The sequence below is a fragment of the Macaca mulatta genome, chromosome 11 (assembly GCF_049350105.2).
Source record: "Macaca mulatta isolate MMU2019108-1 chromosome 11, T2T-MMU8v2.0, whole genome shotgun sequence".
In the NCBI taxonomy this organism is placed as follows: domain Eukaryota; kingdom Metazoa; phylum Chordata; class Mammalia; order Primates; family Cercopithecidae; genus Macaca; species Macaca mulatta.
This window is the reverse complement of record NC_133416.1, coordinates 123,221,374-123,248,644: the sequence shown is the minus strand read 5'-3', so window position 1 is coordinate 123,248,644 and position 27,271 is coordinate 123,221,374. Positions and strand designations below refer to the sequence as shown.

At 39.7% G+C, this 27,271-nt stretch overlaps 1 protein-coding gene across 4 annotated transcripts in view; it reads left to right on the top strand.

Moving 5' to 3' along the window:
- Positions 1-27,271, top strand: part of MED13L (mediator complex subunit 13L) — a 319,067-nt gene that overhangs the window by 280,320 nt on the left and 11,476 nt on the right. For all 4 annotated transcript variants that reach the window (NM_001261532.1, XM_077952955.1, XM_015152845.3 and 1 more), the window contains 11 exon segments: positions 4,467-5,404; positions 9,476-9,655; positions 10,269-10,492; positions 12,388-12,580; positions 13,221-13,644; positions 14,151-14,370; positions 15,818-16,006; positions 21,325-21,548; positions 21,745-21,887; positions 24,847-25,005; positions 26,270-26,446. In NM_001261532.1, the coding sequence (NP_001248461.1) occupies positions 4,467-5,404; positions 9,476-9,655; positions 10,269-10,492; positions 12,388-12,580; positions 13,221-13,644; positions 14,151-14,370; positions 15,818-16,006; positions 21,325-21,548; positions 21,745-21,887; positions 24,847-25,005; positions 26,270-26,446 (3,071 nt within the window).

The window sequence follows — 27,271 nt, the reverse complement described above, 5'->3', positions numbered from 1 at the left end:
AGCCTGGCCAACATGATGAAACCCTGTCTCTACTAAAAATACAAAAAATTAGCTGGGCTTGGTCGCGGGAATCTGTAATCCTACCTACTCGGGAGGCTGAGGCAGGAGAATCGCTTGAACCCAGGTGGTGGAGGTTGCAGTGAGCCAAGATCACGCCACTTCTCTCCAGCCTGGGTGACAGAGTGAGACTCTGTCTCAGAAAGAAAAAAAAATGATGACAAGTAGCTTATCAATTCAAACTTCCTTTATTGGTCATTCATATTTTTGTGCAAATTATTTTGTGCTGGAAAATGTGCATTATTTTCTAAATGAAATTTTGTATACAGACAGTCCCTGACTTACAATGGATTTACTCAGGAGTTTTTGACTTTATGATGATGTAAAAGTAATACACATTCAGGAGACGCTGTACTTCAAGAACCCATACAACCATTCTGTTTTTCACTTTCAGTACCGTATTTGATAAATTACACGAGATACTCCGCACTTGATTGTAAAACAGGCTTTGAGTTAGATGATTTCCCCAATGGTGGGCCAATGTAAGTGTTCTGAATATGTTGAAGACAGGCTAGCACCAGGTGTGGTGGCTCACACCGCAATCCCAACACCTTGGGAGGCCGAGGCAGATGGGTTGCTTGAGCTCAGGAGTTTGAGACCAGCCTGGGCAAATGGCGAAACCCTGTCTCTACAAAAAATACAAAAATTTAGCTGGGCATGATGGCGTGTATCTATAGTCCCAGCTACTTGGGAGGCTGAGGCAGGAGAATCACTTGAACCCACGAGGCGGAGGTTGCAGTGAGCTGAGATTGCACTACTGCACTCCAGCCTGGTCGACCGAGTGAGACCCTATCACAGAAACAAAGATAGGCTAAACTATGATGGAATCAGTTTTCCCTGTGACAAATAATTTCTTAATAAATAAAGTGATTCGAATGATATGAAAGACCACAAATTCAGATTTCTGCTGTGGTCAGGTAAGCAGCATATAGATGAAGTGGACAGGGTAAATGCAAAAGCGTTGGTACTACTGATGCTCAGCACCATTGTGGGTGACAAGAGGAGAAGCAAGTGAAGTCTAGTGTGAAACCCCATTTAAAGGGATGTTTGCTATTCAAGTGCAGAGGGTTGTTGTCAGGCAGGACTGGGGTCATTGTGGTCAGATCTTGCTGTTTTTGAGGGTCACTTGAAATCTGGATTTTTGTATGTTTTCCTTTCTTTAAAATGTTGTCAGCTAATAGAAAGTTAAGCTTAAGGAACTAATAATACAAATTTGTGGTCCCACCTCAGCCTGTGGGCTGCAAGTTTGTGACCTTCTGTAAAATCATCCTGATGAAGTTAATTTTAATGTTACAACAAGGCTTCCTGCTTGTGTATATAAAGTCAGTGTCAGAAAGAAAAACTGTGACAGAAAAGTACAGAGGAATCCTAGAGTTAGGAAGCTACAGTTACTGTATTATAATACTGAAATTCCTGCATTGTAAAAATTATATGCATGACCTTAAATGACCATTTTACATGGGTCTTCCCTTTAAAATGAAGTAATCCTGCTCTGCCTCCCACACAGGACTTTCACAGTGCTTCAGCAACTAGTGATTGTAGAAGTACCATGGAAATAACAATGCACCAGCAATATAAAGAGCGTGCTGAAAGGCACCCTGAGCACCTGGCTGGTGTGCTGCTGCTGTGCTCCAATCGTACTCTAGCTTACTCAGCTAGATCCTGGCACAACACAGCTGGAACACCTTGGTGCACGCATAAGGGGTTAGCTTAGCACATACAGTTGCTAATAAATGACATAGCAGTTTTAAGAACCCATTCAACAGTTTAATCTCTTTCATGCATACAGGTTTCCCCAAAAAGGTCACATGCAAGCTTTTGCTATATAATGGCTTAAATAATTTAGGTCATTATTTAGATCTATTACATCTTTCATTTGCCATCCCAAAGATTCTTTGTGTTCTTAACTGGCTCTATTAGTACAACCTTATGTGATGAAGGTTTTGTTTTTGTTTTTGTTTTTTGGGGGGTTTTTTTTTTTTTGGAGACAAGGTCTCGCTGTGTCACCCGGGCTGGAGTACAGTGGCACAGTTGCAGCTCAATGCAGCCTTGACCTCCTGGGCTCAAGCAGTCCTCCCACATCAGCCTCCTGAGCAGCTGGAACTCTAGGCACGTGCCACCACACCCAGCTAATTTTTATGAAATTTTGTTGTAGAGTTTGTGTCTCTCTATGTTGCCTACACTGGTCCTGAACTTCTGGGTTCAAGTGCTCCTCCTGCCTTGGCCTCCTAAAGTATTGGGATTATAGGCATGAGCTACTGCACCTGGCGTGAAGGTGATTCCTGTCTGCACTGTCCACTATGGCAGTCACCAGCTTCCTGCTGCAGGTGTTGACCACTTGAAATGTGGCTAGTGAGACCAAGACTGAATTGTTTTATGTTAATTAATTTAAATTTAGGACATGGGGACTGGTGGCTACCTTATTGGAACAGTATGTTTCTAGAGTATGTGTAATCCTGCTGTGGTCTCTGCTCGCCATCACCGTGGACTCCTTTGTCACATGCGATACCCCTGCAATCACTTGCTTATGAGCCACCTTTTGTTTCTCCTTTTCACTTTCAACTCTCCAGCTTCTAGTGTAGGGTTGCTACTCAGTTCATTTTTATTAAATGGGAAAAATCAGATTACAAGATAAACCATTCTTACTACCCAGGGAGCAATTTAATTCTTCAGGTTTTCAGTTAGTACTCATAGTTCCTTTTCTGATCTGAACTGCATAATAATTTTAGGGTTTTGTTGAACAGGAAAATTTGAAAGGAGTCCAATTAAAGATCATTATTACACACTTACTATTTTGGTCTCTAAGAGAGCAGTGATTGCCAATCAAGTTTTTTTTTTTTTTTTAATCTGTACTCAAAGATACTACTGTGCCTCAGATTTAATATTTCTTTACAGTGCCTGATTTGGACTTTTAGGCTGGTAGTTTAGACATAACTAATTAAAAATCACAAGAAAATTATTTGAAGAGACATTTCTTTATGACATTCTTCTTTCACATTTTAAGTAACTGAATATGTAGTTTATTGGAGGAGCATTGGTTTAAGTACAGTATTAATATATATAGAAGAATATTAAGAATTTTTTAAAATCTCTATTCTTTTGATACCTTCTACGTAGAAAAAAAGGACTCATATGCTAATATACATACACATCTAAGAAAGTACAGTCGTCCCTTGGTATCCTTGGGGGATTGATTCCAGGACCCCCTCGGATACCAAAATCTGAAGATGCTCAAGTCCCCTATATAAAATGGCAGAGTATTTGCATATAATTTACACAAATCCTTCTGTATACCTTAAGTCATCTCTGGATTACTCGTAATGCCTGATACAATGTAAATGCTATATAAATGTTGTACTTTACTGTTTTGATTTGTATTTTTTAATTGTTGTATTTTTATTTTGATTTCCCATCTGTATATGGCTGAATCCACAGATGTGGAGCCTGTGGGTATAGAGGGCCAACTGTATATCAAGACAATGTTTTATGATAATGAAACAGCAGAACCTTGCAGTCAGTGTGTTCTGTTCAGCTGTTCCAAAAAGAAGTCACTGCTTATGAGAAAGTAGATACCATAGCCCAATGAGTCTTGGGCAGCTAAAATAATTACACTGTATGCAATGCATAACAGATTGAAAAGTGAAAAATGAAGTGCTTACCACCCCACAGAAAACTGTTGGAAGCTGGAAACTCTGATACACTTCTGTGCAACCACCTAATTAATACTGAGGCCTCTTAGCCGCATATGTAATATTCCTATCAGTTGTAGTATAGTACTGGTAAATGGGCTACCTAAAATGTAATTCCCTCCTGGTCACTCATTACTATAAAAATGTAAGCCTAGATAGGCCTGCATTTTGAAAATTAGAGAAATGTTAAATTTTCATGTGTATTTGATTATAACTACTTTGATAGTATATATAGATTATAGCCTCAGAGAACGAGTACACTGGCAGACTTTCAGATTCAAAAAAAATGACAAAAATGTAATTGCAAATTAGATGGAAATTTCATCCTGTGGTCCTCTAGCTAATTTAGTGTCTGAACTTATAGGTGAAGTTCCATTTAGTAGTTACAACTTTTCAAATGACATTGACCAAACCCAGTGCCATGTTTTCTTACAAAAATAGTAAAAGTTTCTTCAAGAGATTAGGATGAGGATGCTTCTATGTGGAATAAGTAGAAGGAAAGTGCTTTGTTGAATTATTCTTCATACCTTACTACTTCTTTACACACTGCACTGACCTTTGTATCATTTTTCTTTTAAGAGAAAATTAAATATACCAGTGTATACCAGTGATAGCAGAAACAAACGAGAAACATGCAGTACATGGGTGGGGTGATCGTGTATCTACTTCAACATCTGTGACATGCTGCCGTTCCTTACTTGGTGCCTTCTCTTTTTGTAGTAACGTGCCTAGTGTTGGGAGCCTAGCAGATCCAGACTATCTGAACACACCACAGATGAACACACCTGTGACGTTGAACAGCGCTGCCCCAGCCAGCAATAGTGGGGCAGGAGTCCTACCATCTCCAGCAACCCCTCGCTTCTCTGTCCCCACACCACGAACCCCCAGGACCCCAAGAACTCCCAGAGGTGGGGGCACTGCCAGTGGTCAAGGGTCTGTTAAGTATGATAGCACCGATCAAGGGTCACCAGCCTCCACCCCCTCTACTACGCGGCCCCTCAACTCTGTGGAGCCCGCCACCATGCAACCAATTCCCGAAGCCCACAGCCTCTATGTTACCCTGATTCTCTCTGATTCCGTGATGAATATCTTTAAAGACAGAAACTTTGACAGCTGTTGCATCTGTGCCTGCAACATGAACATCAAAGGGGCAGATGTCGGGCTTTACATCCCCGATTCTTCCAATGAGGACCAGTACCGCTGTACCTGTGGGTTTAGTGCGATTATGAACCGCAAACTTGGCTACAATTCGGGACTCTTCCTTGAAGATGAGTTGGATATTTTTGGGAAGAATTCTGATATTGGTCAGGCTGCAGAGAGGCGCTTAATGATGTGTCAGTCCACCTTCCTTCCTCAGGTGGAAGGAACCAGAAAACCCCAGGAGCCACCCATAAGCCTTCTCCTCCTCCTCCAGAATCAACACACACAACCTTTTGCTTCACTGAGTTTCCTGGACTACATTTCCTCTAACAATCGCCAAACTCTTCCCTGTGTAAGCTGGAGTTATGACCGGGTGCAAGCAGATAATAACGATTACTGGACGGAATGCTTTAATGCGTTGGAGCAGGGGCGGCAGTATGTGGATAACCCCACTGGTGGAAAAGTGGACGAAGCTCTGGTGAGAAGTGCCACTGTGCACTCTTGGCCTCACAGCAATGGTAGGTGTCCCAGAACACAAATTTACTTTGAGGAGTATCTTGGTATGATCATAACTTAAAAGCTTTCTTTACTGTATTTGACAAAAAGATTTAATTTCATGTCTTTAGGGGGAAAAAAAGAACCTAAAGTGAGAGCTATGTTTATTTCATCCTAAACTTAAGGACTGGGAGAATGTTTTATATTGAAACACCTTTGGAGAAGAGTAATTGTTTTCTGAAATTTTCCTCTTGTAACTCATAAGTAAGCAGTCCTTGTTGGAAACCTGTGACCGATGAGTGTCAGAGTCGTCAGGAGTTTAGAGACGGATAATTTGCACGCTCTAGCACGCTTAAATCCACCATTCTTCCAGATCAAGTTTCCAAGGAACCTCTTCCAGGAAGCCTTCTACCCATTTGCAGAGTCTCTTCTCCCTTCTCTGTTCCCCCCTCTGTTGCATCTCTTATAACAAAATCACATTTTACTTTGCATTGTGGTTACTGGGACATATAACTGGTTGTATTATTAAAAGTTCCAGTTGACAAACGTTTTCGAAGTTGGATTGTAAGAGTGCCAAGCAACTTGCTATTTCCTTTTCTTATTCATTCACTGCCTAAACTGCAATGCATCATGGGGAATAAAATGGCTACCGAAAGAAACAAGGCACTTGCCCTCATGGACTTTCTGATCTATTCTGGAAGTGGACATTAATTAAATCATTACACAAGTACGCATATTATTACAACCCATTTTATAAGTGATAAAAGCATGGGATAGAGGGGGCACTCTAGGCTGAAGGTCAGAGAAGACTTTGTTGAAGAAGTAGTAACATTTGTTTGGAGATCTCAATGATGAGTACACATTAACTGAGGAAGGAGAATGGGGAGCAAGGCATGTGTCCGAGACGGAAGGTGCTGCAAGTGGGAAAGGCCTTGGTTGGGGCCTTTAGAAGCTGAAGCGAGGTTAGAAGCCAGCAGGGGCTAGATTACAGTGACTCTTTAGAGGCACGCTAGGGGTTGGGTCTTCCTGCTCAAAGCAATAAAAAGTCATTGAAAGATTTTAAGAAGAAACATTGACGTCAGATTTGTGTAGTTAGAAAAGAAAAATAACCGTGTGCACTGGCTGTAATTCTGTGTATGGATTAGAAAATGGCAGGAATGGATTTGGGGAGACTAGGGGGTTATTGAGGAAGACCTAGTAAGAAACAATAGCTTGCCTTAGTGTCCTTTTGAAGATGGAGAAGAAGCGGAATCATTCAAGAGAGGTTTAGGAAGTATTATTGCAGGACTCAATAATGGGTTTAGTTTTGGGGATAAGGGAAAGATAGATGTTAAGGAGGAGCCCCAGATTTGTTACTAGTATACCTGGATAGTCGGTGGTGTTCAAAAATAAGTACACTGGAGGAAGACTATATCTGGAGAGAAAGTTTATAAATTGAGTTATGGAAGTTTGGAAGTTTTAAAGATCCCTTTTGATACATCCAGGTAGAGGTATCAAATAGACTCTTGGGCCTTTTGCTCAGGGGAGAGGGAGTAGTTGGCATATAGATGATAACTTCAATTAAGGGGGCACAGATGAGCTCATTGAGGAGGAGGAGAAAAGTATAGAATGCGAAGAGGGCCTAGTAGAGCTTAGCTAAATTCTGACAGGTATAGGTGAGGCAGAGAAGCATGAGCCTATCAAAGAAGTGGAGAAGGAAAAACCATAGAGGGGCTCTTGGGCTCTTGGAAGCCAGGGGTAGCCAGTGTTTCAAGAAAGAGGAAGTGATCGACAGGCATTAAAATACAAGTGAAGATTTTAAGGTAAGGATTACACATGTCTTCTGACCGTGGTGAGAACTGTTTCTGTAGAGTGGTGGGAGCAGAGGCCAGACTGGAAGGGTTGTGTGAATGAAGTGGGAACCCTGTTTCTGAACAACTCTCAGTCTTGCAGGGAAGAAAGTTATATAAGATTCTTAAATACAGTTAGAAATCTGAAATAATAAAAAGTATGTCCAGAGGTCGTCAGTAGAGTATGGGGAGTAATGGGTATTTTCTGACTAGGCCAATCAAGGAAGCGTTCATGGAGGTGGAGATGACTAAGGAAGCATTAAAGGGTTGTACTCATTTGTATAACTGCTTAGGTTTAAGCACAGTGCCTTATACTTAAGCAGGCCCTTAATCAGTTTCTAGTAAATGGATTTATGAAGTGAAGAAAATGCAGCCTTTCCCCCTAAGAAAAATGTGGATGATCAGCTTGGGTGAGTCCTTTTACTAGATAGGCCTTCAGATGGAAAAGCAGTCTGTGTGCATGAATCAGTGGTGGTGTCTTTCAGGATGAAAAATAGGACATTTTATTGCAGGGGAGGTCTGGATTTCAAATTTTAAGATGCCTAAAAGTACCAGATAATGTAAATGAATGAGATTGGAGACAGATTTGCAAAAGGCAGTGCCTTAAGCTGTCTTTCCAAAACTCACTTTCTCTTTTGCAGGCACAGGAATAGGGTTCATAAGAAACATGCTTGCTTTTAGTTTCCTCAAATCTGTGGTTCTCTTGGTCTGTGATTTCCCACTTTTGGTAGAGCCATTAATACAAGAAGTATTCACTGTTGTTCTTACTATATGTAAAAAGCAGCACCGGCTGAAGATAAAAGGCAATGAACACTGCGTCAGACTCAGGCAGACAGCAAGACAGGGGCCATGAGGTACCTGCCTGAAGGGGACAGCTGCTCCTCAGCTCCAGCAAGTGGTGATTATGCAGGAATATGGGTCTCTCAGTTCAGGGGAAGCTGGCAATCTAGATTTGTGTATGAAATGTCCTGGAGTGATTTGTTCCACAGTTTAACAAAATATTCTATGGACCACCACTTTGCAACCTATGCTTTACTGATTTAGGGACACATTTGAAAATATCTTAAGAATCCTTAATCATGGCTGGGCGCGGTGGCTCAAGCCTGTAATCCCAGCACTTTGGGAGGCCGAGACGGGCGGATCACGAGGTCAGGAGATCGAGACCATCCTGGCTAACACGGTGAAACCCTGTCTCTACTAAAAAGGGAGGCTGAGGCAGGAGAATGGCATGAACCTGGGAGGCGGAGCTTGCAGTGAGCTGAGATCCGGCCACTGCACTCCAGCCTGGGTGACAGAGCGAGACTCCGTCTCAAAAAAAAAAAAAAAAAAAAAAAGAATCCTTAATCATCCTGTGTTTCAATTTTAGTTGGCAGATAAATCTTAGATTTCTTTCCATGCCCTTTCCCTAATCAGCCAGAAGAGTAAGAGGAAGGCAAAGTCTTCAGGAATCCAGCTGTGCAGATTCACACCACATCACCTACAGCATAATTAGCTCTTTTGGCAGACCTTGTTAAGAATCTGATGAGCATGATGAACCCTCCATCCTGAGAAAAAAACAATACATATGTCCAAACGTGTTTGCATGGTTTTGCATAGAGTTCAGACAACTTTCAAATTTTAGGTTAAAAATCCCTCCCCAGGGCTACTGCTGGGACTGAAGTCATCTACATTTAGAAGGCAGTGAATCCCATCCATGCCTGCAGAGGGCTTTGGTCTTCAAGGGACTTCAGCTGTGTTTCCCCGTGCCTCTGGCTGCACTGAAGATTGGCTTTCTCTTTATTATGCATCCTGTATTTTGTGAAAATATTTTTACAATTAAGAGCATTTAAAGAGTTTTTAAAAGCTTCTGTTTAAGTTCCATTTTTTCCCACTCATCATATAAACCAAACATTGATATTTGCAAATAAAAGTAATATAATAATTAAGAAACTTGCAGCTGTCTTGTGAAAATCCTTGGAAACAGTTTTACATGGTTTTAAAAAGTCGCACCTATCCATTTTTCCACTTTTAAACAATTCCTCCATTAAACTTTTTTATAGAGAGTAATCCGTTTCTCCTTTTATTATTTTTGATACTAAATTATCAATTATTTTCTCTAATTTAGTAGAAGAATATCTCTCGTCCTGACTCCTATTTCAAATATTTTAGAATCTACTACAGCTAATAACGTTGTTCTGGACTATTAACTGAGGCTTGAGGTGATGGCGAGGAAGAGGAGGGTGCCAGCCCCCTTATCTTCTCTGTCTCTTCTCAATTCTCTTCCAGTGCTGGACATCAGCATGCTCTCCTCCCAGGATGTGGTTCGTATGCTGTTGTCCCTGCAGCCCTTTCTCCAAGATGCCATCCAAAAGAAGCGCACGGGCAGGACCTGGGAGAACATCCAGCATGTGCAGGGACCACTCACTTGGCAGCAGTTCCATAAGATGGCAGGACGGGGAACCTACGGTAGGGTCTTTGTCCTGTTTAAAATTGCTTCTGACTTCAGTGCTGTTCAGTGAAGAGCAGCTTTCGTTACTGTCAAGTCCTTGCTTCACTAACAAAATAGGGGAGTCTTTTTCTTCATGACCATTAAGTTTTATAATCTCTTTGTTTTCCTAAAGTTAATTTTAGAGTTAAGTTTCCTAACACCCTTGGCGTAATCCAGGTCAGTGAGGAAGATAATCCCTAAAAAGTGCATTAGATTCTCCTCATCTTCCCAATCCTCACTGCATTTTCGTCTGGATGGACTTCTGGGCCAGTTCTGTGTACTTCATCATAGTTAGGATCATAATGCTTATCTTGAAGGGAATGATGTAGCGCTGCTTGGAAGGTTAATTTTAACTTGTTCTAGTCTGCCCTCTGACCTTACTGAACTTTGTAAGCAAATTCCGACTTCATTAAGAGTCCTCATCAGTGACCATTTAATTAGATGATTTGAAAAATACTTTTAAGAATGTCTTGTCAACATGGAGTGACATTTCAGATGCTAGAATTAAGACCAGTGTACCAGGAATTTCAAAATTGTACAGATTGTGGGAAAAACTCTCTAGCACCTTCCTAAACTACAATGTCATTTTAGGTTCAGAAGAATCTCCTGAGCCGTTGCCCATTCCCACTCTGCTGGTAGGCTATGACAAGGATTTCCTCACCATCTCGCCATTCTCCTTGCCATTTTGGGAGAGGCTCTTGTTGGACCCATATGGGGGCCACCGTGATGTTGCCTATATTGTGGTGTGTCCAGAAAATGAGGCCTTGCTCGAAGGAGCCAAAACTTTCTTCAGGGACTTGAGTGCTGTATACGAGGTGAGGAAGTTACTGTGAAAATCACTTTTCATGACTTGGATCCTCTGGTTGTTTCTAGTGATGACTAAATTTCAAGACAAATGTCTTGAAAGTAAATCTCAAAGAAAATTCGCAAACAGGAGGATGAGGAAGAGAATTGAATTGACAAATTTTTCTGGAAGCAAATTGCTTTCCCATCTTGGCTTTATATTTGTTAGATTTAGAAAACATTCCTCTCCCATTCTTACTATACGTCTTAAAATCCCATCAGTTCTCTCTTCTCCATTTATGTGCTAAAAGGTGAAGAATATTGCTCACCAGGGGAAAGTGTGGCAATGTAGAAGATGAGCTTTACAAAAAGAGCACATCTACTCTTTTTATTTATTTATTGGATGGATTGAGGGATAGGGTGAGTGGTGAGAGTTCCTGACAACAGTATAAAAATGTTTCTTTTGAAAATTTCTGAATTGAAACATAAGTTTAATGAATCATGTCCCCGTTGTGTTTTAACACGACATCTAAATACTGAAACTTTGATACTGATTAAAAATATAATGCCTCTAATAATGTAAAAACCAGGCAGATAATTTTACATCTTTAGTATATGAATTCCTATTGCTTTAAACAAATAGAATCATGTCTGTCTTTGAATAATAAGTGCTGCATTTCTTATGCCAAAGTATATATGCACTAAGTTCTTTGTATCTGATACATCTAATGTCTTTGTATTTGGTAAAATGAAATTAATATCTGTAAAGTGTTTAGAACTATGATAGGCACGTAAACATTATGAAAGTGGTTTTAAAGTAAGATTCCAAGCTGAATTCCCAAATATTCCAAAACAGGACATTCATGATCTGTAAATGTATGAGTAGGCAAGGAATAGTAAATTTATGTGTTGCTACAAAGAAATGAGATGCTAACGTGATGTAATGACATCAATTAAGTCACTGAAGGAAGCCCTTGAATACATTCATTTCGGAACAGTGTCTGGTCAGGGGATATATAACACTATTAAATCATAATTAACTGAACATTTGTGTAAGCAGTTTTAAAGCCCAGCCATTCCCTTGAATGGAACCTTCAGCTTAAGTTACAAAATATAAAAACCACTGCCAGATCTTTTTAAGAGGGTGCAGACACTCTTTAAATTTTTCGTAATGACTTCACTAGGGTTGCTCATTCAGCAGTGATTCATACCTCCTTAAGAAGAGTATATACTAGAGGATTTTGTCAGGGCTTAGTAAGCCTTTACTTCATCTACTCCAATAAGGGATAATAATGTGGGCTCTCCTGCTGGTGAACAGGTAGTTTACTTTTTGCAGGTTTATTATATTCCCTGCCATAAGCTCCCATTTAGCGTCATGGAGATTAATAGCAGAATCTCCTTGTCCTATTCACTTTAAAAAAAAAAAAAAAGTGATCAGCGTACTCACTGCTTCAGTGGCCCCTGCTATTGGTGATCTCCAAATGTCTGTAACAGAACAGATGGCCCATAAAATTTTAATGTTATCTTATGGGAAAACATTATGAGTAGGGATTACTTAGGAGATTTTAGTGGACATATGTCTCAGTCAGCCTACTATGGCAGGAATCTGCTAATTCTTTGTCCGTTAGCAGTCAGGTAGTGTTCAGCAGCCTCCTCTTGTACAGGAGGAATTGGCTTGAGTGAAGAAACTTTGTTTTTTTTTTTAGAGAGCCTAGTCCAAGTTTTAGAGAGACAGATAGCAATTTAAGGGTACATTACAATTACCTGAAAGGACCAACTTATAATGTTGCTTTGATTGCATGCAGTAACCCTAAAAGAAAAAGGAAAATGCTTCCATCTGTATGTTAAAGAATCTGCCTTGCTAACCATTGGTACCGAATGAAGGAATGGCCCCTGTTATAACTAATGATCTCGTCTATGGTATCAGATGTGTAGGCTTGGGCAGCACAAGCCCATCTGCAAAGTGCTACGTGACGGGATCATGCGCGTGGGAAAAACCGTGGCACAGAAGCTGACAGATGAGCTTGTGAGTGAGTGGTTTAACCAGCCTTGGAGCGGCGAGGAGAATGACAATCATTCCAGACTCAAACTTTATGCGCAAGTTTGCCGCCATCACCTAGGTAAATGGGAATCTATTTGGCAAAGTAGAACTGGAGAAGTAAAATAGCAAATCCCTCCCATCCTTTCTTTTATAGATGCAACATTGTATTTCTTTTGCCTCAAGTAATGCTGTATTTGTTAAGGTCCATTTTGGTGTTCTGAGCAGTTTAATGCTAATTTCTATATGTACATATATTTTTTAAAAACTATTCAAAGTTGCCTAATCATGTCTAATTTACTCCACATTTTGAAAACTTAGCAGCATGACTTGGTGTTAGCTGCTTAGTTTTAACCCATATTCTGAAGAGAATCTTAGAAGCTTGTAAACCTAGGAGTATAATGTCCCGTGATGACTGTGGAATATATAGCTTCTCATTTTTCAGGGCAGGCATATGGAATCAGTCTGAAAGGAGACTATCACAAGTGATTGATTTTCTCTTTTCAAACAGGCCTCTTCAGTAGAATTTATAAGTTGCTCCGTGTGCATTTCCATGTTTGCAGAATACATAAGCATGAGTGTGGAGATAGTATTTTGTGTATTGTAATCAGAGTATTGCAGCTTGAAAGCATAATTTTTTTACAAGTGACCATTCTAGATTTCTGGTTTAGTCGACACTGCAGAATATCACTAAAGTCACCTCTTTGCATGTATTCTTTCAGCACCTTATTTAGCCACTCTGCAGCTTGATAGCAGCCTGTTGATACCACCTAAATACCAGACCCCACCAGCAGCGGCACAGGGACAGGCTACGCCTGGGAATGCTGGGCCCTTAGCTCCAAATGGATCAGCAGCTCCCCCAGCTGGCAGTGCATTTAACCCCACCTCGAATAGTAGTACTACAAATCCTGCAGCAAGTAGTTCCGCATCTGGTTCCTCTGTGCCACCGGTCTCATCGTCTGCCTCTGCTCCTGGTATTAGCCAGATAAGCACTACCTCTTCTTCAGGATTCAGTGGTAGTGTTGGAGGGCAGAACCCCAGCACTGGGGGCATTTCTACGGATAGAACTCAAGGGAGCATAGGCTGTGGCGGAGACACTGACCCTGGGCAGAGCTCTTCTCAGCCCTCACAGGATGGACAAGAGAGGTATGTTACTCACTAATTGAGACGAGTGGCCTCAGCTCAGACCCTTTCTCTCTTCTTCCGCACCTTTTCTCCCTTGACCTCATGATTCTCTGAATCCTATGAAGTGCTCTATTTCTCTTCTTCTCAAAAGAAAGGGGTAATGGTCAATCTAAAGCTGCAGTGTTAAAATTTTGAGACTTCTTATAAATTATTATGACTTATAAACCTTATTATTAAACTTACAATCAACTTAATAACAACTTTGTACAACATAACCACAGAAAAGAAAGGGGAGTTTGAAAAAGATATCTCCCATTTTAGAGGAGTACATTGCCATTTTCCATCTGCTTTCAATGCTCTCTGGCTTGGTTTGCCTGTATTTTGGTAAGGTGATACATGTTACTCTTACATTTAATCTGTAAATATTCTTTAGGGAGCCTGTGTGCTCTAGTATTGAGCACTTTTGTTTTTCATACTCATGTAATTTATGTTTATTTTGTGTGTCTCACAAGTGACTCTCTTGCCAGTGTTACAGAAAGGGAGAGAATAGGAATTCCCACGGAGCCTGACTCTGCAGACAGCCATGCCCACCCTCCAGCCGTTGTCATTTACATGGTAGACCCATTCACTTATGCTGCGGAGGAGGACTCCACTTCTGGGAACTTTTGGCTGTTGAGCTTGATGCGCTGCTACACAGAAATGCTGGATAATTTACCTGAGCATATGAGAAGTTCTTTCATTCTCCAGGTTACTGTTTGCAAGTTTATTATTTACTTTTGATGTTGATGTTTTTGTTGTTGTGAAAATAAATACAGGCTTATGGTTTTTCTTAAAAAATAGAAGTACAGGTTAATTATCCTCTAACCAAAATACTAGGGACCAGAGTGTTTTGGATTTCTGATTTTGGAATGTTTGCATATATGTAATGGGAGACCTTGGCAGTGGACCCAAGTCTAAACATAAAATTTGTGTTTTATATACACCTTATACACTTAACCTGAAGGTAATTTTATACAATTTTTTTAATAATTTTGTGCTTTATACAAAGTTTTGATTAAATTTGACTGCAGCACATCACATGAGGTCTGATACGGAATTTTCCACTTGTGGCGTTTTATTGACATTCCAAAAATTGTGAGTTTTGGCGCATTTTGGATTTCAGATTTTTTGATTAGGGATATTCAACCTGTACCCGAAAGTATAAAAGAAAAAATAATCATAATTCTGACTTTTACATTCAACCACCATTACCATTTTGGTGTTTTTCTAGCTTGTTTTTCTATTTTTGTTTACACAGTTGAGATCATACTTTTAATATAACTTAGTTTCTATCTAATGTTATTCATGAATACATTTTCATGTTATTTAAATTCTTACAAGCATTTTTAATGACTGCATATTTTCCATAGCCATTCCTATATCTCCACTTCTTTACTGTTATAAATAAAGCCATAGTACACATTTATGTATAATCTTATTTTTCACATTTCAGGTCATTTTTTAACATGGGTTCTTAGATGTAGATGCGACACATATTGCCAAATTCCATTCCAAAAGAGATTACACTTACTTTCCTTTCATCAGTGAATGAGTATGCTTATTTTCACTGCCCCTTTGACAGCTTTATAGTGTAATGATTTTTTTAAAAATTCTATATAGATGAAAAACAGTGCTTCGGATGTTTGGGTTTCATTTTAATGTCACTTTAACTGAAGCTATCTTGTAAAATTAAAAGATTGAAATTAAAGTTATCAGAGTACATTGCTGATAGTTTTCCATTGTTTTGAAGTCTGTATCCTAAATGATTAGGTAATAATTCCAAAAAATGCCACACACACTGTGTAATTATAAAAAGGAGAAATATAATACAATTTGGGGGCCATGGTAATACCTGTAATAAATTGAGATCTTACCTCTAAAATGGGAACATGGTAGTTTCTAAGTGACAGTATAACTTGACCCATATAATCGTACATCTTTCGAAATTGCTGGTGATAGAGAATTTTATGTCAGTGGAAGGAATTAGGATTTAATTATATTATGTGTGACACTGATATATTTTAGGGCTGAGGTTACCTCTCCCCATTGTGGTAAGGAATTCATGCCGTTTCCTTTTTCAGCTTGCTTGTTAGCGTGTTAGATCTCAGTTTCTAGGTTTTTGGTTTTGTTTTGTTTTTTGTATTTGTGTCTTTAGATTGTGCCTTGCCAGTACATGCTGCAGACAATGAAGGATGAGCAAGTTTTCTACATTCAATACTTGAAGTCCATGGCATTTTCAGTGTACTGCCAGTGCAGGCGACCATTGCCTACACAGATCCACATTAAATCCCTCACGGGATTTGGGCCTGCAGCCAGCATTGAGATGACCCTCAAGAACCCTGAGGTGGGTATTGGCAGGACAGGAACTTAGAAAATTTATACTAAAATGCAAGCTAGGAGAGGTATTTTATCTAACCTAGAGATTGGCTGGTTGCTTAGTTGGCCTTCTACCTTGATATAAGAGTTGCTAGGCTGGATGTGGTGGCTCACGCCTGTAGTCTTAGCACTTTGGGAGGCTGAGGTGGGAGGATTACTTAAGCCTAGGAGTTTGAGACCACCCTGGGCAACATAGCAAGACCCCGTCTCCACAAATTTTTTTAAAAAAAATTAGCCAGGTGTCAGTGATGATGTGTGCCAGTAGTCCTGGCTGTTTGGGAGGCTGAGACGGAAGGATCACTTGAGCCCAGGCGTTTGAGATGGCAGTGAGCTGTGATCACACAACCACTTCCGCCTGGAGAGTAAGACCCTGTCTCAAGCAGGGAATGAAAAAGAGTTGGCAGATTTCTTTAACTCTTAGATTTAAATAGAGGAGATATTTCTCTGAACTTTTAAGAATTTTTGAGAAAAGAGGCAAGCAAATTCTTACTGTTTTTTTAATGTAGGACTTTAGGCAATAATATATGTATCACTTTTAGTTCTTAATGTTTGAATTTTCTAAATTTATTTTCTTTATTTTTCTAAGCTACTCTGTGTCTTAGATCAGAAATCCTTTGCATTTTCTGGCTCTGGTCTGTATCCTGAGACAGCAGTTGTAGTTGTGTTTACTCTGCAGGGGGCCCTCATTTTCTGATGCACATACTTACAGGGAGTTGATTTCTCCTTTCCTTGCCTCAGTGCTTCGGTATGTAAATGAATGCATTTTCGCTCCATCTTTTTAAACCTACTTCCTACAGATATGTGTGGATTTCAAAGGGAATTTTACAGCACCAAAGCTAAACATGTTTTAAACAAAAGTTTTACATTTCCTTTGTTTTTCTAATCACCTTATCTTGAAGATAGGTATACAGGGCAATGTTCAGAATTTTCAAAGCCTTCAAAAATCAGTTCCCACAATTTTATTGCATGAAAAATACCCGATTAGTAAAAGCCAGCAAATACCTCTTTACCATAAGAGAGCTTCTTAAAACACCAATTGCTATTTTTAGTTGGTAATGTTGTTCTGAACAACTCTATGAAATGCTTGCACTTTTATAAGTAAAATGCTTGGAAGTGAAAAATGATGCAAGTAGTTAATACTGTGTTTGTTGTAACTTGGTTCAGGTCAGCTTAGTCCCAAGGGAGAAAAGCTGCTCAGCCGATGACCTACATTCACTCCAGTGTTATATAAAATTTCTATTTTAGGCAGTTTTAGTTTAGTTTATTCTTTGAGTTTAAAGTTTTCACTTCTATGAGCAGTTCATCTGTTTTCTCTATTAAATTTTTCTAGAATTTCAAAAATAAACATCTCTACTTATTTTTCATTTTGTTTCCAGAAATTATGAATTATTGCCTTTCTAAAGGTTATTATTCTCAGAGCGCCATCAGGAGCTCATAAGATAAAGTGAGGTTTAGGTTAAAATAAATGGCAAAAAGACTTCGAGTAGTATGCTTTTTCTCCATTTTGCTTGAAAGAGGAAGAGAGAAACGATTTTACTTTATTAGAAACAAAAGAACCAAATGTTATAAATATTTGCTGAAGTTTATACTTTTTTTTTTTTTTTTTTTTTTTTTTTGAGACAGAGTCTCACTCTGTTACCCAGGCTGGAGTGCAGTGGTGCGATCTTGGCTCACTGCAAGCTCCGCCTCCTGGGCTCACGCCATTCTCCTGCCTCAGCCTCCCAAGTAGCTGGGACTACAGGCGCCCACCACCACGCCTGGCTAATTTTTTGTATTTTTAGTTTCACCATGTTAGCCAGGATGGTCTCAATCTCCTGACCTTGTGATCCGCCCGTCTCGGTCTCCCAAAGTGCTGGGATTACAGGTGTGAGCCACTGCACCCAGCCTGAAGTTTATACATTTTAATCTGCATTAAGGTAATGGTTAGTTGGTCAATGCTGCCTCTGCCTCTGCCTCAGTCTGCAGCTAGAACACTGTGTTCTCGTTTGGTAAATATGGTTGAGCATCTACTGTGTGCCAGGTGCTCTCTTAGGTGCTGAGGATGCAGGGGTGAACAAAACAGGCCCCTGCCTCCATGCAGTTCTCATTCTCTGGGTGGCACAGTTTTATACAAGTTGTCACATGTGAAAGAATCTACTTTATAGTATTTATATGCAAATTTTCAAATACAATTGCTGTTATCTTTTGTTTTTCATGGAATATCTCACATCTCAACACAGTTTGGGAATCATATTTTATTTAGTGTTTCAGAAGCTATCTATTACATCTGAGATATTTCACATTTAGCCTTTTGTTTTGTAAAAAACTCCAGGCAAACTCAGCTGGACTTTTTCTTTTTTTAGTAACAGCTTTATTGAGATACAATTCACATATCATGAAATTCTTTTTAAAAATTTCACAGTTTAGGCTGGGCGCGGTGGCTCTTGCCTGTAATCCCAACACTTTGGGAGGCCGAGGCAGGCAGATCACCTGAGGTCAGGAGTTCAAGACCAGCCTGGCCAACATGGCAAAATCCCGTTTCCACTGAAAATAAAAAAGTTAGCCGGGTGTGGTGGCGGACACCTGTAATCCCAGCTACTTGGGAGGCTGAGGCAGAAGAATTGCTTGAACCCAGGAGGTGGAGGTTGCAGTAAGCACAGATCACGCCACTGCACTCCAGTCTCGGTGACAGAGTAAGACTCTGTTTCCAAAAAAAGGAAAAAAAATTGTATAGTTTAGTGGTTTTTAGTATTTCCACAGAGTTGTACAGTCATCACTACTATCTAATTTTGGAACGTTTTCGTCAACCCTCAAAGAAACACAGTATTCATTAGCACACACTACTCATTCCCCACTCCAGTCCCTGGCAACCACTGGTCTGCTTGCTGTCTCTGTGCAGCTGCCTGTTCTGGACATTTCGTGTAGATGGAATCATACAATATATGATTTTTTTTTTTTCTTTTTTAGACAGGGTCTCATTAATATTGCTTGGGCTGGTCTTGAACTCCTGGCCTCAAGCAGTCCTTCCCCCAATTTTTTTACTTTTATTTTTGAGACAAGGTCTTGCTCTGTCGCCCAGGGTGGTGTGCAGTGGCAAGATCACGGTTACTTGCAGCTTCAACCTCCCTGGGCTCAAGTGATCCTCCTGCCTGAGCCACTGGAGTAGCTGGGACTACAGGCATGTGCCACTGTGCCTTGCTAAAGTTTTGTAATTTTTTGATAGAGATGGGGTTTTGCCATGTTGCCCAGGCTGGTCTTGAGCTCCTTGGCTCAAGCATTCTGCCCGCCTCAGCCTCCCAAAGTACTGGGATAACAAGCGTGAACCACCTCACCTGGCCATATGTGATATTTTATGTCTGGCTTCTTCCATTTAGCGTAATGATTTTGAGATTCATCCGTGTCATAACATGTACCAGTACTTCATTTCTTTTCCTGGCTAAATAATATTTCATTGTATGGCTATACCACATTTTGTTTATCTATTCATTAGTTAATGGACATTTAGGTTGTTTCCACTTTTTGGCACTTGTGAATAATGCTGCTATGAATATTTGTGTACAAGGTTTTTGTGTGGACATAATATTTCTCTTGGTAAATACCTAAGATTGCAATTTCTGGTCACGTGGAGAGTGAATTGATTAGTGTTAGATTAGCTTTGCAACTTTGAGCAAGTCATTGAATATTTCTCAGCCTGAGTTTTGAATCCCTGTGATGAATGAATGAGTTGGGTTATATTATTTTCAAAGTCTCTTTTAGCTTTAAAATAGTGTCATTCTGTTACTACCGTGCCTAATGCTGTGTAGTTCAGGGGTCAGCAACTATGGCTTTGGGCTGAATCCGGCCTGCAGCTTGTACTTGAATGACCAGCTAGGTAAGAATGATTATTTCTTTTTTGGTGTTTTTGAGACAGGGTCTCACTCTGTCTCCCAGGCTGAAGTGCAGTGGCATGAACATGGGTCACTGCAGCCTCGACCTTCCAAGCTCAGGCAGTCAGCATCTCAAGTACCTGGGACTACAGGCATGCACCATCATGCCTGGCTAATTTTATTTTACTTTTTGTAGAGGGAGAGTCTCACTGTGCTGGCCAGGCTGGCCTCGAACTCCTGGGCTCCAGTGATCCTCCCACTCCAGCCTCCCAAAGTGTTAGGATTACAGGCATGAGCCGACACACTTAGCCAGTGAGTACATTTTTACAAAAAGGAGAATGTGTGACAGCCATAAAAATCTAAACTTTATTCTCTGGTTTTCTTTTTTATAGAAGTTAGCTGACCCCTGTTGTAGTTTATTAAATAGTAAGATGTGTATGATAGCTGTAAAAAAAATGACAATTAAAAAATTTTCACAGTTAATCTAAAATATTTATATTTGGTAACAGCTGTTGATTTGATTTCTAAAATTACATACACAAACACATATTAAACTATATGTACTGAAAAGTACTCAATCATAGGTATACTGCTTAATGAATTTTCAGTAATTAAAAAAAATACCATTTAACAAGTGCAAGAAGCAAATGCATAATCAGTATCCAGAGCCCCTCTTGTGGCCTCTCCAATCCCTTAAAGATAGTCACTATTCTGACTTCTAATAGTGTAGTTTTGCCTGTCTTTGACCTTGATATAAATTGAATCATCTACTTCATATTCTTTCACATTCGGCTTCTTTTATTCATTGTTGAGATTCATCTGTTTTGTTGCTTATAGTTTTTTCATTCTCATTGCTGTTTGATATTCTGATTCTGTTAACTACATCACAATTTTTTATCTCTTTTACTGTTGATGAGTATTCAGATTATTTTCTATTTGGAGCTATTGTGATTAATACTCTTGTGAATATTCTTATACCTGTTTTTTGGTAAACATGTGCATTTTATTGGTTCAAAGGGAGTATATGTTTGTTCAGCTTAAGCAGCAATGTATAAAAATTCTTGTTGCTCCATATTCTCACCAATATTTTCTCTTTTTTTATTTTCGACATTCTGGTGGTTGTGTAGCATTATCTCATTGTGGTTTCAGTTTCCCACTTGCCTAACAACTAATGAAGTTGGGCCAGTGTACTTTCTAAAATAGTAATTTCTTTTAATAAGGAAATACTGGCTTAATTGAGTTTCCCAGCTTACATGATTTAAATAATCATTTCGTTATGTGTCATCAATACTATTTATTTATCTAGTACTGGAGAGAAAGAGAGAGAGAAACGATTTATTACCATTACTCCTTGTGGGTTCCCTCAGTGTCGTTCTGGATTTTGTTGTGATCATTAAGTTGTGTGGCTTTGTACTGATAATGATTTTGGTTTTGATTTCAGCGGCCCAGCCCAATCCAGCTTTACTCCCCTCCCTTTATATTGGCCCCAATCAAAGACAAGCAGACAGAGCTGGGAGAGACGTTTGGTGAGGCGAGCCAGAAATACAATGTGCTCTTCGTGGGCTATTGTCTATCTCATGACCAGCGCTGGCTTTTGGCTTCCTGCACTGACCTCCATGGGGAATTATTGGAGACCTGCGTTGTAAATATTGCTTTACCAAGCAGGTGAGAAGGCTTGATGTTTATGGTGCATGTAAATTGATGCTGTACCAGTCTTCAAATATGAATATTTCCTGTTTTCTATGTAAATTAAGTGGGTACACATGGATAGGTTCTTTGGAATTTCTAGTGTTTGTCTTACAAGTGATAACTCTGATTTATCTAGGGACCCCTTCCCTTTCCCCATTTCTTTCTTTGTTAGGTCACGGAGGAGTAAAGTATCTGCACGTAAAATTGGACTACAGAAGTTATGGGAATGGTGCATAGGGATTGTCCAAATGACATCTCTACCCTGGAGAGTTGTAATCGGGCGACTTGGGCGTCTTGGCCATGGGGAGCTTAAAGGTGAGAAGTTTTTGAAGAAGTATTTGCAGAAAACAGAGGAAAAGGGCTGAGCTGATGTCATTAACTGAACTAAGGGAGGAAATGTTTAAATTTGTAGTAAGAATTAAGCAGATTCTATTTTATGGTTCTTTTATATGTGCAGGATAAACCAGTTTTAAACTCTTCTTTGGCAACAAAATCATTTATCCAAATAAAATCTTAAATATTGAGCCCCAAGATATAAAACAAAAAGAGTTTTATTAATATAAAAATGATAGTAAATTCACATTTCGAACATTTATTTATATATTGAGTCAATGAGAAGAACTAGTCAGTTTTAAGACAAAAATTTTATATCAGTGATTGTAGGTGACAGTTGAAGTCATATAAAAACAGCCTTCAATTTGTTTGGTGGTTGATGATGAGTTTTGTGTTTCTTTAGTTTTTTTGGTGGCACAACAGCAAGGAAATCCTGTTTCATGAGGACAAGTAGTTGTCAGTAGAAGCAGTCTTTATTCACATTGCCACTGTCTGATGTTCTTCAGCCTGGAAGCTTAAAAGAGCAGATTTTTGAAGTTCAGTCCCCAACTACCACTGCTTATATTCTTTTTCATAAATATAACAGTCGGTTAGGAAGCACTTTAACTGTAACACAACACAACTGACCACCAGCAGCTGCCTTGCTTGGTACTGAGCCCAGCTCATTTACTATCCCAGTGTAGCTACTTGTACAGGTTTATGTGAATAGTATCAATAAGCTTAGATTATTTTTAAAGCCTTATTAATTAATGACACATTTATAAGAAGTTCAATATATGCATTCAGATGGGAGAAGTTTTTTCCTAAGATCTGCACAAAAGAAAGACTTATGTCACAAATTAGCTTAGTGGCTTCCTGGGTGCAAATACATTAGAGCAGAGTCAGCAAAGTTTCTTCGTAAATGGCCAGATAGTAAATATTTTCAGCTTTGCAGGCCAGATGGTTGCTGTTCTGACTATTTAGTTCTGCCGTTGTAACGTCAAAGCGGCTCTAGACAATACCTAAATGAGTGTGGACGGCTGTGTTTTAATAAAACTTTATTTACAAAAACAAACGGGAGGCAGGATTTGGCCTGTGGATCATAGTTTGCTGACCCCTGCATTAGACCATGTACGTTATTTCTTTATAGGAAATTCACATCAGGTATTTGTAGATTCCCTAAACAAAAATCACTGGTACAGATATAACTTGCACTGTAGGAGTGCTTAAGTGTACCTCACTTCCTACAATGCAGGTTAAATCTGGTGTCAAATTTTCAAGGTTTAACAGCAGTTTATATAACTATTACATCATATGTATTAAGTAAATGTTTTCTTTGGCATTTACATTTTTTTTTTTTTTTTGTAATAAGTTGTACTGTAGACTAATAGACCCTTTTCATTTTTTAAAGGACTATCATAATGAATCTTGTATCAAGTGCCTGGAGGTCTAATACGTTAGGGGATTCATCATTTTATTTCTGTCAGAATTTTCTGTCTTCTTCCCCAGTCTGCTTTTTCAGTCAATCTTATTTCTTAAAGGCTTTGAGCTATTCTTAACCCTTGGGGAAAGTTAGACTATAATAGGAAAGAAGAGGGAGGATAAAAATATAGAGTAATAGTCTAGTCACTTGGTATTTTGGAAAATTATTAAGGCCATCTCCTTCCCTTGTATGATTTTTATAAGGGCACATTCTTCTTCCTTATCTCTTAGTGGAGAGGAATGTGTGACTGGAGGAACCCATCAAAAGATTGAAAGAAAATGTATGTTCAGGAATAAAAACATGGGAAGAACCTAGTGTACAGGAAATCTGTTTACTAATCTACAGCTCCTTCCTTTGGGGATCCAAGGTCTGTGCCACTTTGCATCTCCATGGGACAGTGTGTGACAGGAGACTGAGGTTTCAGAGTCAGCTTTGTGAATTTCTGTTTCTTATCTCCAGAGTCTTTATGATGAAATACACACTGCCTTTTCTTTCTTACTTGGTTTGAAATATGAAGCTCACATCTGTGATTTTCCATGGTTTTAAAACACACATTCTTCATGTTCCTGGCCACTCTTATTTCAGCCACTTCGGTTTTGGGTTCTTTGGGAATATGGGAACAGTTCTCCATTCACTTGCTCTTTAAGGGGAGAAATGGCAGCTTATTTGGGGGAAAAAAAGAGTGTGGAGGTAGAGCAGCCTGCACTGGTGTGGCATTTTATGAGCAAGATGGGATCCGAGAGCAGGGGCGATGCATAGGAATGGCACATACTTCATGTGTGTAAGGGAGGTAGGAAGAGGGGACCAAGTGCTTTCCACTTCTCAGAGTAACATAATCCTCCACAGTGCTCCAGTTAGGTATAATGCTTTTGTCTGGAGGCAGTAAACATTAGAAAGAAAATGTATGCCAACTTTTCAGTCTCCGCTATTAGTGCAGCATCGTTTGGAGCACTTTACTCACACTCGTTGTGAGCTCTTTGGGTGTTCTAAGAACTATTTCTCTTCATTTCTGCTGCTGCTTGCCTTTCATGGAAATAACTAACCTACAGCAATAACCAAAACTCAGGTTTACCTCCACCCACCAGTGCTCTCCTCCAGAGCAGAGTACTCAAAGAATTGAACCTTGAGAAGGAGGAGAAAGGACAGGGCAGCTAACACTGCTGCCATCATGGAAAAGCACTCTAAGTGCCTAAATCTGGTCTAGGTAGATTAGACTGGATTAGTGCTGGACTCTCAAAGGTCATTTCAGACATGACATCAGCCTACAGAATAGTAGGCCTTTGTTCCTTTGCTAATGATGTGTAATAGAAGTCGAGTAACATTCTCTTTATAGCAAGGAGGGGAACCTCTGTAAAGCCATAATTCCCTTTAGGGCCCAACCTTGGAAATTCAATTACCGGGCAGAACTGCTAAAAAGCTCAAATCTCCCATCAGTATGAATTTCTAAAGACTGTGTATGACTGTGATATTTGATTTCAGATTGGAGTATCCTCCTTGGAGAATGTTCACTACAGACAATCAGCAAAAAGCTCAAGGATGTGTGCCGGATGTGTGGAATCTCTGCCGCAGACTCTCCTTCTATCCTTAGTGCCTGCCTGGTTGCCATGGAGCCCCAGGGGTCCTTTGTAGTGATGCCAGGTAAATTTCTTCGTGTCATTGTCATTAATTACATATCACATCAATTCAGTCCACTCAAACTTAAGTCCACAGACAAGCGTAGAATTGTCTTCATTATATTTCTATGAGAGAAGATTGTATTTGGGGCTTAAAGATGGAAAACGTTCGATCCCTTCCATGGGAAGTGGTTTGTGATTTTATCATGTTTGTTGACCAAAGCTCGGAAGAAAGACTAAGTTCTGAGTATAATTGAGATCTCATAGAATCATGGCTAATGACTGTTACCTGACCCCAGTTTGTTGTTAGTATATGAAGATCACCCTCCAAAGAACTACTAAAGTAGACCCCAGCATGATGCATATTTGAATATCCTTTTGAAGACATGCATTTGGCAGAATCCCACAACAGCCTCGAAGGGATGTTTCTGTAGTCTCTCTGATGTGGTTGAAGATGAATGGGAAGGCAATAGCACAGTACCTGGTACACAGTAAGCTCTCAATAGATGTAGGTGTCATTTGTGGATGGCCAAAACATGTGACCACAGAATTTCTTAACAATCTGGCTCGTTTTTTAAAACCAGCAACTAAGCGATTTTATACTTTTATAACCTATCTTTACCATCCAGATATTTCTTGAATCCAATGGGGGACCTTCCCCACTTATTCCTTATAAAAGTCAATAGTATTGTGGTGTGAGAATGGGGTTACTTGTCATCAATCCAGTGAGAGACAGATGTCCTCATTAGACCATAGGTTACCTCTGTTGCTTCTACCACTTGGGCAGTTACGTAACTTCTTTGTGCTTTTGTCCTCATCTATAAATGGGGATCATAGTTCCTACCTTCAAATGCTATGGTGATCAAATGCGATAACTTGAATGAAGAGTTTAGCACAAATGCTGGCATGTAGTAAGCATTCATTAAGTGTTACAACATATATTGATTTTTATGGTACTGTTTCTATAGGATTGTTAACCATTTAGAACAGTACTTTATAAATTGTGAACAACCAGAGGAGGAAAGAAAGTAGGGGGTTTATTTTTAGAAATACTTCTTATGTAAGTAATTAAAACATTTAGTGGACTTGATCCAATTTTATCTTAACCTTTTCAATGTGAAATGAAACTTGGGTTATTATAGATAGCTATGTGCTCTGAGTCAGTTTCTTTGAAGATATTTAAACAGTTGGACTCAACTTTGAGTGTGTATTTATCATGGCATTTTCATCAGACTCATACCAGTCCAGATCATTGATTGATATAATTCTTTTTATTTTTTTCTTTAAAGATGCTGTCACAATGGGCTCTGTTTTTGGCCGAAGTACTGCACTGAACATGCAGTCATCTCAGCTCAACACCCCTCAAGATGCTTCTTGTACACACATCTTGGTGTTCCCAACATCATCAACCATCCAGGTGGCTCCCGCCAACTACCCCAATGAAGATGGGTTTAGCCCCAACAATGGTGAGTAGAAGACCTGTATGGATAGTGCTCACCTTCGTGCAGGGCAGAGCTGGATTATGGAATCACTGGGCTGCCCTGCCACATGGCTTTTCTGTATTGTAATAAACAACCCAGGAACTATAAAGAGGGGATAGATGGTTTGAGAATCTTTTTGGTCTTAAAGCTTTAATTTATCTGCACAATTACCAAAACCAAATAAATATTTTCCTCTTTTGGGCAATTGACTTTCTTCTGTTTTTCTTTTTTTTTTTTTTTTTTTTGAGACGGAGTCTTGCTCTGTGCCCCAGGCTGGAGTGCAGTGGCACGATCTCGGCTCACTGCAAGCTCCACCCCCACGGGTTCACGCCATTCTCCTGCCTCAGCCTCCCGAGTAGCTGGGACTACAGGCGCCCGCTACCTCGCCCGGCTAATTTTCTTGTATTTTTAGTAGAGACGGGGTTTCACCGTGTTAGCCAGGATGGTCTCGATCTCCTGACCTCGTGATCCGCCGGTCTCGGCCTCCCAAAGTGCTGGGATTACAGGCTTGAGCCACCGCGCCCGGCCTCTTCTGTTTTTCATTAAAGGCAAAAAATAATATCTGTGTGGCAGTGTTCTGTACTTGGGTGCCACTCTTTCAGTAAATATTTGAAGATGTGATTTGAAATGTTTGAAGTACTAAGCAATATGAAGAGAGCACCTTCCTTTAGCTAGTTGACGGGAATCTAATTTGCTATAGAGAAACTCCTTATTTGATTATTCTTAATGGAAATTTTTGAGTATCTGTTAAGGCATCTGTTTTAAAAAATGATCATTTATAAACTATAAAATGCTCAGTACTGTGCATCC